Raw genomic sequence first — 14,180 nt, forward strand, 5'->3', positions numbered from 1 at the left:
AAAACTGCAAAAAATATAGTTACTTATAGTGAAAAATACAATAAGAAGAAGCACGTTAAAATAGTGAGGTTTTTTTTGTTTTTTAAATTTCCAATGGGAATCCCGTGCGTCGCTACCTTCGCTAACCGGAAGTAATTTAAAACATCCGGGTAATCTTTAGAAAAATTGGCGGTTTGTGTCCTTGCGTTACCTTTTTTTGTTTTCCAGTTCTCAGTGGACTATGAAATGTGTGAAATGTATATTAACAAACGTCAACGTGGATTTAACGTCAGCGGCAGCCTCTCTTATAATGTAACTGTTTCCTGGCAGTGTTTGTTATTGTGAATGGGCCTTGTTGGCGTAAGTTAGCGAAGAGTAAACGTCGTTGCTAGCAGGGAGGCTAGCGGACTAGCGGTTTTCTGTTTGCCAGTCTGGAGCTTTGAATTCGCCTCCGGACACAATCACGGTGCTTCTTACTCCTCTGAATAATGGCCAATCCGGCACTATTGCAGAAGAAGAATGGACAGTATTTGTGGTTCTCTCTTCTTGGGCTGGGATTTCAACCGGACGTTGCAGTGTCGTCAATCGCTGGCAAAACCAATATTAATGCTAAACACATCATCATGGGGCCGTGAGTTTGCTTTTCATGTCTTTATGAATAATACTAGCTATTTCTTACTGTGCGAAATGTCGCTACTTTAACTTTGCCTTGAATGTACGTTGCCATTCACTCTCCCTGGAGCGTAAGCGTTTCCTGCTAAGTTTAGTTTTATGTCCCACAGGAACATGTTTGACAAACCCAACAAAGATGCTTTTTACATAGTGACCCATTTCCTGCTGGAGAAACTCAACCGGACACGGTTTCATGAGGCATATAGGTAAAGACAATTATAACCAGTCTTGTATGCTCAGATAGATGATTCATTGTCTTCGCCAGTATTTGTTTTTAATCTCTTCTCATTTATCCTTGGGTTTTCAGGCACTGCTGGCCTGTTTTAAACCCAAAAGCAGACGCCGAGTTCCGCAAAGTTACCTGCGCTTGGCTGCGAGAAATCATGGTGAGAATCAAAAGAATAAAAGAAATTGTACGAAAGTTTAAGACTGAATTAAACAGACAGGGCACTTCTTTAAGATTTGCATTGTGCTACATTTATGTTAATCGTTGCAGACGAATAAGGCGTTTATTCAAGTGCATCTCCTTGAAGCAAAGTACAATGTTTTATTTCATTCATTGTTCCTGCATGATGGATGGGAATAAAACTCAAAGTAAAGAGCTATGAGATCCCTCTCTTATTCCCCCCTGATTTTAGAGTAAGCACAGGTATTTTCACTTGAGAAAAATGACTGTGTGTGTGTGTGAATAATATATCATTTGATTAGTATGTTGACCCATTTTCTTGAAGCTTTCATTACTCACTATGTTTGCTAGACACCTATTTTTGGCCAAATGGAGTTGCCTTGGTGTTTACAGACTCTGTGTGTGTGCTGTATGGATACGCAGATGTGCGGGATAGGGTCGCTTTTATTGATGTTGAAGATTCACATTAGCATTGTGAAGTCCACAAACTTCACACTGTGCTGTGCGAGAACAGTTGCAATTGGCACTTGCAGACACATCATTGGATGCTAATTCTGGGAGCGCTTGATTTGCTTTGCGTTCTATTGACAGAACATGCATTTTGAAAATTTCTAATGGGGAATTTCTTGAAAAGCCAAAGTTTTGTTCAAGATTACAATTTGATTAATTTTGTGGGTCGTATAGTAATCTATAATGAAACCTTTTTATTAGCAAAAACAGTTTGTATTTAGGTCGCTGACAGCCATCTGTTTTTTGTTTTTTGTTTTTTGACGATGTGCAGGAAGAAACTGCAAATACTGGATCCAGAGTGGTGGCATCATTGTTTCTCTCGCCTGGAGGCCCCAAGTTTGTCAGCTTGATGCTTCATTTGGCCAAGCATGTCATGCTGCAGGAAATGAAGACCTTTGCTACAGGTAGGTCTTGTGTAGCCTCTCGAATCTACAATCCCTAAAGTTTAAAGTGACAGAATTAAACATGACTTCTGTTCTCCTATTAATCTCATCTGCCATGGACCTGGCTTGCAAAGATGCCAACCAAATGATGACGTGATCTTGAACATTATTATTGTCAGATGGCAGCTGGGTACCTGAGGCGGCGGCAATGCCGGCTTCGACGTCGAACTTGGCAATTAAGAGGTTCAATCTGGTCCGTGCCAGATTTTTGAAAACTGCAGTGGAACAGGATCGTTTTCTCCATGAATACCAGAGACGGGCCCAGTAAGTGCACTTTTGGTTTAAGCAGCTTTACAGAGTTGTAAAGTATATATATTTTTTGAAATGTCACCAAACTAAGAAGTTTTAGCTTTTTACCATAATAAAATAATCAGGACTTGTATATAATTAAGAAAGGAAAAAAAATGTGTGACTTAATTTATTCAAGTCTATGGGTTTGTTTTTCAAATGCCAAAAAATATACATGCTGCCATTTTTATGCCCCAGTGGGTATTGAAGTGAAAGGGGTCGTGGAAGACCTAAAATATAACCTTTAACATAATGGTAAACACAATAAGACAGAACAAAATGACTACATCAGGTAATAATTGCTCAGAACAGAGTACAGTTAAAATAGTAACAAGTTAAACAGTTAAATTACTAAAACTTGCTGTGAAATACAATAAAGTGCTTACTAAGTAAATGCCTAACAAATAAATTCAGGTATTGTGGTGTGAGGATTCCTGTATCAGGCTTTGTTGAAGCAGAACAGAAGATGTTAGAGAAGTACAAGGTATCAAGAAAAATGTAATAAATGTTTACTTAGTATAATGATATAAATGTACAGAAAATAAACTTCCTGTCACTTTAAATTATTTAAATTAGTATTAAATTGCAAATTGTACTAAACTAGTAAAGTCAAATAAATCTTAGTACTCCGTTTCACTGCTCTATCCAAGGATGTTTTGTCATTTCCTTATTCTATTCACTGCAGTACTAAAATACAGCTGACATTTTTCCCACACTAATTTCCAAACCTAACGAGCTTGGAAAGAAAAGCAACTGGATTTCTTAAAGTTTCTTGAAGACGTTGCACCTTTCGCTGAAGAAGCTTCTTGGAGCTTCTTCAGCTCTAAGAACAAATGTTGGAGAGTAACAAAGCAAAAAATAAACACAGTGAGTGGATTGAAAGAGGAATGAAAGAAGCGATCTATCCCCATTGTAAACGACCATCTTTGAACAGAGGTGGTGGCTTACGACACCAATTGTCTGCCATCTATAATCCAGTTTTGGGATCTCTTCTCGGATGCCTTAACGCCCACTCACATCCTGGGTAATTTGATCTCAGTAAATCACATGATAGGGTGGGGCAAGGTCTCACAATGGGAAACCCGAAACTTTGGCTGATTGTGACCCACACCCGTTTTCACACCTTTGCTCATATGATTAGGCAGATGATCAATACTGGCATCAACAACCCTCTTAGGGACACTGTGACTCTCAGGTGCTCTTAGAACAGAAGAAGCTTCTGGGATGAGAAGTCTTCAAGAACCTTAAAGAAGTCCAGACGCTTTTCTTTCCAAGCTCCTTAGATTACCATGACCTGTAAGACTGAGAACCTTCACAGACAAACCTGTAAGACACAGCATTTTACTTTTAGTCTTTGTTCATTGTGTTATTTCAATTATTTTACTTGCTTCCTCTATTCTTATGTGGGTATAAATTTATGGCTGATGCTATGTATTTGTTTGTGCTTCACTTCCCTTCTGTGTGAAAGATATTTTGTAAACGACAGGCTCACTTCCGCCGAGTGTCTCAGTAACCTGTGAATGGAGGCACAGTACATCACTTCAAATGATGTGTTTCAACTCTGCTTCCTGAGCTCTGATATAGCAATGTATCCGCTGTGACTACAGCTTTGTTATGCTGAAGGTTTGAATGTAGAAATGGAAGTTAGCTTCTGCTACTTTAAAGTTGTTTTAAGTCTCTTTTTGTTTCTCTCTTGTGAAGACTTTTGGTGAAGTCTATGAGGGACATCAAAGCAGAAGGTGTCAAGTATGATGAGCTGCTTAAGTATGTATAATTTCTCTCTCAATATGCCAGATTTAATTTAAGACCCATTGAAGTAATGGAGCGGTGTCCTTTCAGGCGCTACAGCAATGATTGCACTCAGGAGAAAGGAACTTCTACAGCTGAGAAGCTCAAAAAAGTACGTAATGTTAACTTTTCAAAACGCTGGAGAGTCTTTGTACTGTTTATTTAAGGAGCAACTGTGATGTGACAGTCTGTTTTCTAAATGCATTCATGTTATTTTCAGATGAGTAGAGACTCGTGTGCCGAGGTGTCTGTTTTTCTAAGTGCTCACAGATGTTCTCTGTTATCCTAAGGTGCGCTCCCTGTGGTCGGCCATTGATGGAATGTTGTCGGCCATCAAAGAGGAGCAAAGTGCTGTGGAGAGTGTCCTGAAAGGAGACGTAGATCAATACACCCTTGATGGGACTGATCAAGTTCTTAAAATTCCCCGCTGTCTGCTGGAGAGAATTGAACAGCTCCCACATCAGGTGAGTGAGAAGAGATGGATGGACTCTGGTTATTGCTTAAATACAACAGGGAAACTTCTTTGAAATCTTGTCTGTGCTTTTTCTTTTTCCCTTAACTAAAACTATACACTGTATTTGTCCCTTATGATTGATGATGATTAGGCATTTCGTGAGCGCACACAAAGCTACTGTCTCGAAACACTCGAGACAGCAGCTACAGAAGATGTGGAACATCTTTCAGGGCTAATATTGGTAGATTTGTGTTTCATGTATACTTTTATTTATATAATTTTTTTACATTTATTTTTTATTTTAAATCCAGTTAAGTTCTGGGAATGTGTATGAAGCCAACCAGCTGAACCTCCTCTGTGTGATGGAGCTGATGACCCACGCGGCGCAGCTCTTAAAGGAGGAACGTTGTCGGGTCTCTCACGCCCCTGTGCCCCAGCTCAACCTGCAGGAGATGTCTCGCCAGATGGCCCGTACGCTGCAGGACCTCCACCTCATCAGGTACCCATTAAGCTGTACTCGCTTGATAGTGCACACTTCTACCTGAGCTGATTAATTCCCCTTTGTTCTTCTTCCTCCTGCTGTTCCCTTTAGGGGTCGTCATAGGGGGTCATCTACCTCCATGTCACCCTATCCCTAGCATCTTCTTCTGTCACACCAACCCTCTGCATGTCCTCCTTCACGACACCAATCTTCCCATTTTTCTCCTTCCTGGCAGCTCCATATTCAACCTGATATTTCCACTATTCCTCCTGTTGCACCCGCATTATCTGTAAATCCAAGTTTCTGGATGCTTGTCGTTTGGAAAATGCTGCGTTAATAGATTTGTGGTAATAACTGTTAACATTTCTTCTTTTAATAACTACAAATGTGTCCTTTAATCTCAACTCCCAGGCAGAAGATTTCTAAGGAAAAAATCCCTGAAGTCAGGAGTGCCATTCAGGATTTGGAGGCAGAGTGGGACAAGAAGTGGATGGACACTCTGAAAGAAACACCCCTAGTCTCTTTTCTGAATGAAGATCCTGTGAGTGGTTGCTTGATTTTTTTTGTTTTTTTATTTTTATATATACATGCATCACACCACACAGGCACTTATTTTAAATTAAGTTATTGTACTGTGAAAAATGACACGAAGACATTCTATTGTTAATGTTGCTTGGAGCTTATGTGCCCGCCCACTTCCTCCTCAGGCTCTTGGCTTCCTCTCACCAATGGCTCCACTGTCTTTTGAGCCGGCGGCTGAAGCGAGTTATAAAAGCAGTGTGTTCTCCCAGTACCCTGCTAAACTTCTTGGTGAGCGGAATCGGATTATAATAAAGTTTTTATGAAGGTGTAACGTTTAAATTTTGTTTTTAATTAGCATTTATTTGTTTTCCCCCCTCAGAGGAGAAGCACTTGGAGAGAGGATCACAGGATGACGTCAAGATAAATTTTTCCAACCTTAAAAGGTAATATTATCAGGGATATTTGAACTTCATGACAGCATTATTCCTTTTGCTTTCTGCTGGGAGGCAGATACCTGGGCAGTCCTGAGCAGTGCTCTGCCTGTCACCAGTCCTCCCTAGAACATCCCTGCTCTCTGATGACCGCGGCGAATTGAGAGAAATCGCCACGGACAGATACGGAGCAGACACTTTATTTCTGTATAAATATGATGATAGAACAGCATGACGTGAATGAGCTTAACCTTGTTAACCTGGAGCATGTAGTGAAGTACCTACCTATACCACAAATTGATTACTTTTATATCAAAAGATGTGATGCGCAAATGTGTTTGGAATAATTAAGCACTTTCTTATCTAAACAGCACTTTACCGGTGACAGTCGAGAGGCCCGAAAGTCCTGTTGTCAAGACTGAAATGACACGAGCGAATACCTCTCTGGACTGGCTTTTTGACACGCCCCCATCTCCTCCTCCTCAAAGAGCTGCACCACGATCATCACCTCAGGCAAGTGTCATATTTCACATTTTCTCTGTTTTCAAAGTTAGTTTCATATTTACTGAATTCTGTTCTTGAAACAATGGTACACTTGTTCCACTAATGTTTAAATAAATGAATACATAAAATCAATGTTTGTGCATCAGGTGAGTGTGAGGAAGATGACCCATACTGATTGGAAGGTGACTCCCTTGAGGACAAAGACTCAGATATTAAACATGGAATATGACAACCTTGCTGATCAGGTATTTTAAAGATTCTCAACTAAACTACTGAAATCTGTAGTAAATGCTGTATAACTGAGAATTTCATGAGGGTTCATACGTCTAAAAAGGGGCATAGCGATTGTTGAAAACAAGATTTTCTGATTCATTGTTGACATTTGTGTGCACGTGGTGTTAGTTTGCAGATGCTGTAACTACAGCCGCTCCTTCAGAGGGCAGGGTTAAAGGTTTGGAGCTGGAGGCTCTTCTCAGCAGTCTTCAAAGAGATCCCTTCTCTGCTCGTAAGCAGCTGCCACGTACCCCTGAAAGCTTGAGTAAGTGCTAAAATATAGGACCTGACATTCAAAAGCTTCCCTTAATGTGTTCCTTTACCTAATAAAATGGCTTTTGTCCTTGCTATTTCTTCCCAAAGTTATGGATGTCAAAAGCTCCTGGCGTAAGGCAGTCGAGGAAGACAAAGTGAAAAAAAATCAGCCTCCTGCTGAGTTTAATGACAGCATAATAGAGCAACTCACCCCGGTCAGTGAGCACCACGATGGGTCGCCAAGCTCAGAGTCCCCAGGTTCCGACACGACCACCCAGACTGTCCCATCGGCTGTCAGGAGCCACAGCAGCCCTCCAGTCTGCCAGCAGGGGGCCTTGCCCAAGTCCATTCTTGCATGGGACACCTTCATCACAGAGGCCCACGACAGCCCAGGTGGCACAGGCAGCAGTGTGGTCCACTTCAGCCTCGACCAAGAAACTCTGCCAGAAATTCCAGGGTGCGACAGTCTGCTCAGCCTCGATGACGAAGAGATGAAAAGCGAAGACGATGACGAGCAACTGATTCCCTTACTGAAGCTCGAAGTGAAGCAGCCACCGTTAAACTGCCATCAGCATGAAGCAAGAAATGACGGCTTTTTGATGGAGGGCACGAGGACGCCCGAGTGCCTTCTGTCAGATTACACGGTTTCTGGTTTGGACAGAGACTGGTCGGAGGAGCCAGCATCATCAAAGGAAGCCACAGATACGATTTTTTCACTCGATCTAGATGCACTGAAGACCCCTTCACCTCTAAAGAAGCAGGAGTACAGGCTTCCCGAGCTGATCACATTCTCCCCAATGGATGACATGAAGTGTTAGGAAGTGTCCAAGTGTCCAGTCTTCAGCCTCCTGTTTTGGGTTTTTTTTTGTTTTTTTGTTTTTTTTAAGTAACAAATATGAGCATGTATATATTTTTTTGTTTGTTTGTTGTGTCTGTCTGTAAATCGAGATTTTTGACTAGAGTGTATTATGCCTCCCAGCAATTTACACTGCACCACTGGCTCAGTTTCTAACATGATGGAAATAAAGAATTCTCTCAAAGTGTTACTTCTCCAATAATCACTCGAAGAATTCCTTGTTTTAGTGATGTTTAAGTTTTTCCTGTTAATTGTGATGCATGGAAGGTATAAAATGAATTGATATGAAGCTACTAGTGTTTTGTTTTTCTTCGTTTTTGTTTTGTCTTTTTTTTTTTTTAATAGGTGTGACTTGCAGCAATTTAAGATGGGGGCGTCAAATTAAACGTGAAGCAAAGCACTGGTAAAACCGAGAAAGGGGAAGTCGGCGTGTTACTCCTTCACAATAAAAAGTTCAGCGTATGGGCACAAACATTTGACTTGAGTGGTGCTGTGTAAAATACATGAAATCCTGAATGAAACGAATTTGCCTTCATTTCCCACTAAGTTTTTTTCTCCCCTTCTATAAAGTGGGGAAGTCTATATAGAAATATGGGCATTTAGTCCCCTCCCATCCAGATGTGCTGTTTGCAGTGGGAAGCTTAAGACTGGTAACTGGATCGAAATTACTAGAGGAATGAAACTTTCTTTTTCCCCCAGACGGATTTGTTTAATTTAATGAAATGAAAACAATTTAGAGACAAACTATAATCTGGGATTTAAAAAATTCTTTAAAAAGATATGGGTGGGTCATTACTCAGACTTGTTTTGCACCGAAGGGACAAGTGAGGTGAAACCATACAAACACCTAGATCCTCCCATTTGTATATATTGATTTACATATTAGTGTTGCATGACAATATATTTCGGCTGCATCTGGAATTTTATAGAAGTGAAGCTGGTTGGACTATATAGCTGGAATTTCAGACTCACTTTATATTGTGGGCCTACTTTGATCTTAAGTGGATCTTAAACTGCCCTTTCAGTCAGTGTAAAGACATTTACCTAAACATTTGATCCCTGAGATGTCATAATGTTATAAAAGAAGTCCAGTAACAGTACATCTCAGTTTCTTTACATGATAAATGAGTAAAATTTAACTGCCCAGACAGTCATGTATTTATAAAAACAATGTTTTTGTTAATTTACAGGTTTAACAAACGGGTTGTTTTTAATGTGGACCTATCATAATAAAAAACAGAAATTTCTGTTGTAGCTAGTAGAAAAACTGGAGCTTTTCTGTTATTCAATTGTTGATCTATTACATAACTACGTTAATGCGATATCAGTGGCAAATAAGGTGGAGTCTTTATCGATAAGAAAAGCTGCAAAACCCACGACAATGCAGCTAGCAGTTCAAAATCTATCACATTTTCCAAAGTCTTCCAGGGGGCCGGTTGGATTCTTTGCCCTCCACCTTATGTCCCCCCCCCCCCCAATTGACAGAATATTAACTTATATAAAATACACACATGCAGCGTGAATTGCATCAAAAAGTTGAAAATCATTTCAAAGTCTTTTACTTTGAAAGGATTCACCAGAAGCGGCTCCTTGTTCGCGAGCGCGCTTGCTCGCGCTGTCAGTTGCAGCGGTGGTTTGTTAGCAGCGTTTCCTTTTCTCTGGGCGGTTCCAGTCTGAGAGAGAGAGAGCGAGAGAGAGCGAGAGAGAGCGAGAGGTTCAGAGGAAAGCTCTAACTCTATCAGCCCAGACACAAACATGGCGCCTGCCTCCGCCGACAACTTCAGATGAAAGTGTGGCGAAGAAGTAACTAGCAAAGTACAAAGGAGTATTTCCGAGTGGCGTTTTCACCCTTCTTTTTAACTTGCCGTTCTGGTTTGACCAGTTTTTTTGTTTTTGCTTTGCACAAATAAGTCTGCGGGGTACTTCGAGGAGGTAAAACAAGCAAGTTGCCTACATGTCAACATTGTCTCTGTTTCTCACTGCGGTGTAAACAGCTGGTAAGTACTCGTGTTTTGTTCCGTGGAGATAACCGTTAGGGATCGCGGCATGTTGTGGAAATGAGAGGGAGTGGATGAAGTGCATTAGGTTAACTTTCGCTGTGTGTGAGTGCGCTCAGCCGCTGTAAATGCATTTTCCTGGTGTTGCGCTGCTGCACTTTCAGCGTGTTATCCAACCACGGAAAGAGAGAGAGAGAGCCACGTATGAGCGCTCGGGGTGATCATGGGAGGAAATTTCTTTTGTTATACCCACGACGAGGTGTATTTCCTGCATCAAAGTTGACCTACTTAAGGTTGGGATGCAACAGTTGGGAACATAACACCCCTCTCCTCCGCCGCCTCCTCTTGCTGCTCCTGCTCGCCTCTCCTCCCCGGGCCCTCCCTGTCGCCAGATAATCAGACTCAGCTCTCCTGGAGTCTGTCTACCCTTGCAGGTGTCTGCTCCCAGAAACAAACCCAACTTCCTGCGTGGGATCAAAATGTGTGTTGGGGTTTAAAGCTCAATTTTAGCAGGACCTTCTTGTCATGCAGTCAGCGCCGTGTTCGTGTAGAGGATCAACTGGTCTGACTTCTTTGTGAGTTTGCTTTTCATCCTTTTCCTAGCCGTGTATGATGTGGCACTATGCAGCGCCAAGGTGCTCACATATCTATGCCTCAGCACTTGACTGCTTGCCAGTCAGCAGCAGTCTAACCCCTGAGGTTAGCAGAGTACTCCCTCTGCTCCGTGCTCCCATCACAGCTGTGGTGAATCATGACTGGCATGTGATATTTCTGCTCCGATGGTACAAGTTCCAGCAGAGCTCAGCTTGGCACTTCCTCTTCTGTTGTGCTCAAAGTATTCATAATTTCAATTAGGTGTTTTACCAACTGAGCTGGCTGCAGGAATGCTGTGTAATGACAGGATAATCGAGGCACGCGGAGTGTGAAAAACATGGAAATTGCTCTGGCAGAATCCACTGAGCCGTTGCCACGTGGAAACAAAATAAAATAAACCCTCTTCCTTGACCTTGGCTTGCCCTGACAGGCGCTGGGAAAGAGGAGTGGAGCAAACGTTTCCTCCCACTATAACCTCTACAATACTGCAGGTATAAAGTGGGTCATGGCTGCGCGGTGGCTTTGTGTACATTGAACTTGCACTTTGTGGCCTTCCAAAGGCTCTGTCAGGTGACTGGGGGGAAGGAGGTGGATTGGCTCAAAGGAGCAGCAGCAACAGGCAGTATTTATTCAGTGGGAGAGTGATATGTTGAGATACGTTAGAGCGTACCCGTGTGATCTGCTTCATTCTTTCATTCACAGTTGTGTTCACTCTACCTCACCCGGCAAATAGCACGGTGGAGCTACCGTTATCCCCCCTTCAGCCTCCACTTGAGTTGACACTTTCAGGTTGATTTATCACCCACACTTTCACTGTCAGTTTTCTCAGAGTTTGAAGAGCTTATTGGAGTCCCAACATCAACTGACACTTTCATGTCAATGAATGATTCGTTCTATAAATGAAAGTTCAACTTGTTTGAGTCACATTGTTTTGACAGTGTTAACCACCCCTGCTTGCTTTAACTCCTTCCATCAAATTATACCACCCAGCATGGCATGCTCACTTTTTGAAGACAGACTAACGACTTAGAACCCTAGTTGTTGTTTTTTTAAATAAACTCAGTTAGCTAACATTTTCTTTTTAGTTTTCCTGTTATAGCAATACATAAATATGAAAAACAAAAAGTAGGCAGAATACACTAACATTTCCTGTTAAGTAGTGGGAATCACCAGACCCCCACAATACATTATCACAATATTTCACTCATGATCTGATGATAGCTTGATTTTTAACATTTTGTGATAAGCTAAAAACACGTAATACAATTTATCATCTTTTATTTCAACTGTAAGTTATGTCCTCAAAGTTGTTGTTGTTGTCGTTTTTCCAATCTGTTTTATCTAAGCAGATAAAGTTATCTCACTTCAGTGATTCTTTTTTGTTGCAAAATGAGATTGTCAAGCACACCAACACTGTCACTAAAACCTACTATAAATGCTGTCATAAGACATAATCAGCCTGCAGTCAAATGGGATCAAGCTGGCAGTTATGTAGGGCGGTGCAAGAGATGAACCGTTTTCTTAGTAGAGTGTTTTCGTATAATTATTATTTATATATTTATTTTCAAATATCAATAAAGTGCCTATTTTTGGTGTCCCTGTATCGATACAATATCGCTATGCAAAATATCGTGATACCGTCCTGTATCGATGTTTTGTTAAATGCAGTCTGTGAGAAGAAATGATCCATGCAAATAAAAAAGCAAGAAAGAAAAGACCCGGCTCATCCTTCGGTTCAGCTAATATTGTTCTTGCGAGCCTGACCATCTAGCTTCTTTCGCTGTTTGCCGTTGGTGTGTACTGTTTTGTGGGGTTTGGCTGGCTGGAACTGAAATTTTCCGAGACATGGATTACTCTGTCTCACCTGTGTCTGCTGTCTTTTTCAGCCCTGCTTCTTTGCCTCTTTCACCAGGTGTCTCTACATCCTGATCAATACAGAATTTTTAAGACCGATGCCAATACTTGATGATTTAAAAATCTGATACATCGGCCGATATTTCATTTTCTGCCAGACGCACAGAACATAAACAGATTTCATTAACAGTTGTTGCGTGTCTTTATTTATGAGTCCTTACTAAGATAATGTGACAGTGCTGATTATGAATTGTCGTGTTTTACTGTCGAAACAACTCATGGATTATCAGTTAACTATCTGTCCAACTCAGATTGGATTAGCTAGTTGTTGTTGGTGAGTCCCTGGTGGACAAGCTACGTAACATCAACACTCATAACTTGATTAAAGGGTGTTTCTCTCATATCTTCTGTACTCTTTAAATTTTCATGTATTGGCCGTTACAAATGCTGATACTGATATATCGCCAAATAGCCTACCGTAATATCATTCGAGCTTTAGTTGTCTGTATCTTCAGCTCATTCGGAGGTTGCAGAGAAACTTTTGTGTGTGTCTTTAATGGCATTTTCGTTTCTGTTTCCTTTCAGTATTCAGCGTTAAGCACATGTGGTCAGCCTTTCAACTATTTAAAATCTTTCAAAGTCAGATTTCGCAGTGTTTGTATAAACCATTCACTGTGTAATATTTGTGCTTGTGTAAAGAAAGTTTTCCTCCATGAAGAGCTCAGAGGTTAGTGCCAGCAATGCTGTAATATCTGAATCAAGGACGCTTTTGCAGGCTTACCATTTCATTTACAGTCACACTTTTTTTTTTTTTTCTTTTCTCAAGGTGTTTCTACACAATTAGCGGACAGATCGTGGTTTCTTGTCTCTTTGGAGCCAATGTGTACCTGAAGAAGCACTGTGCGTTCTGTTAAGCCGCCTGTTTGCACCTCTTAAGTTAAACCAAACTCAACATAGTTGTTTGTAGCCAAAGAGCAGCAGGAAGGCACTTGTAATCCGCTCCTCTTCCCTCTCAGGTAACCTGCTTCCCTCCTCTGACCCTTGTACTCTGCTGTGGTGTGCCAGCATGTCTGTTGTTTTCTTTCAGTAGCTCTCCCTCTGAGTCGGTGTAGACCCAGCTAGTTAGTACGAGCAATGAGTTTGCCTTCTCTCTCCCGTCTCCTTACAGTGGAAAGAATGCTCTGTGTCCACCGGCTTGTCACGCTTCAGGAGGGAGGCAGTCTTGTGACGTTTCTGCTAAGCCTGCCTTCGCTCCTTGCATCTACCCAAGCGGATTTTAACTGTAAATAGTCATATTTTTGAGGGAATGTGTGGTCTAAATGCTGCTTTTGACAGGTTTCAGTAAAGTGCCTCGTTTTCTTAAAAAAGAAAAAAACAACCCCACCTGCTTCACACAGTGGAATTAGAGACCCACTGTGATCCAGGAAGAAAAGTGGAAAATTTTCTGCTCCGCTCATTAGAATTCATTCCACGTCACTCCTGACTGCCTTTAGCGTTAGCGCTGATGCTATCTCTGAAAGTGTTGGACTGCTTAGAGTTCAAGATTTAGAGTTAACATACTAGGAGGGAGCAGACAATATGGGTGTTTGTCATAGTGCTGAAACAGCAGGGATTCAGTTCATTTTTTAATATGTAAATATGTAATAATCTGTTACAAGTGGGAGACACACCTTGCTTAAAACCTGTAAAATTGTGAAATATAGAGGTGGGGTTTTTTTTGGGTTTTTTTTTAATAACTTAAGTTAGAGCTGATGCCCAAAAGCTCAAATTCAAATAGCCTGAAGCAGCAGCAACAACAAGCAGCGTCATCCGTTCTGTCTGTCATCAGTGTGATTTGCCAACCAGATGCCTATTCTGAGAAGCTTGTTGACAA

The 14,180-nt window shown here is 41.3% G+C and overlaps 2 protein-coding genes and 1 non-coding gene across 4 annotated transcripts in view; all 3 read left to right on the forward strand.

Annotated features, from left to right (window-relative positions):
• Positions 1-130: 130 nt before the first annotated feature.
• Positions 131-8,151, forward strand: haus6 (HAUS augmin-like complex, subunit 6). The gene is made up of 16 exons (XM_026161758.1): positions 131-610; positions 762-857; positions 959-1,037; positions 1,839-1,971; positions 2,130-2,274; positions 4,000-4,062; positions 4,138-4,198; positions 4,377-4,550; positions 4,852-5,039; positions 5,433-5,562; positions 5,729-5,831; positions 5,923-5,986; positions 6,346-6,487; positions 6,625-6,723; positions 6,881-7,016; positions 7,115-8,151. The coding sequence occupies exons 1-16, from the start codon at positions 468-470 to the stop codon at positions 7,822-7,824; spliced, it is 2,466 nt and encodes an 821-aa protein (XP_026017543.1). The 5' UTR covers positions 131-467; the 3' UTR covers positions 7,825-8,151.
• On the forward strand, positions 6,044-6,174 carry LOC113019818 (small Cajal body-specific RNA 8). The gene has a single exon (XR_003272123.1).
• A 1,337-nt stretch (positions 8,152-9,488) lies between the features above and the next one.
• dennd4c (DENN/MADD domain containing 4C) overlaps positions 9,489-14,180 on the forward strand; it is a 38,859-nt gene continuing 34,167 nt past the window's right edge. Inside the window, exon 1 of one of the 2 annotated variants that reach the window (XM_026161735.1) lies at positions 9,489-9,859. The gene's annotated coding sequence lies outside the window, so the exon portion shown is untranslated. Of the gene's footprint in view, positions 9,860-9,905; positions 10,435-14,180 lie in introns of those variants that run through there. The other variant, XM_026161736.1, reaches the window with a different exon arrangement.

Source organism: Astatotilapia calliptera, chromosome 3 (genome assembly GCF_900246225.1).
Source record: "Astatotilapia calliptera chromosome 3, fAstCal1.2, whole genome shotgun sequence".
Taxonomy (NCBI): domain Eukaryota; kingdom Metazoa; phylum Chordata; class Actinopteri; order Cichliformes; family Cichlidae; genus Astatotilapia; species Astatotilapia calliptera.

Bases quoted from the DNA above. Each gene is read 5' to 3' on its own strand.
- haus6 (XM_026161758.1), top strand. From the start codon at position 468: ATGGCCAATCCGGCACTATTGCAGAAGAAGAATGGACAGTATTTGTGG. The intron at 4,551-4,851 runs GTGAGTGAGAAG...TTTTAAATCCAG, and splicing joins TTGAACAGCTCCCACATCAG to TTAAGTTCTGGGAATGTGTA. The intron at 5,832-5,922 runs GTGAGCGGAATC...TTCCCCCCTCAG, and splicing joins GTACCCTGCTAAACTTCTTG to AGGAGAAGCACTTGGAGAGA.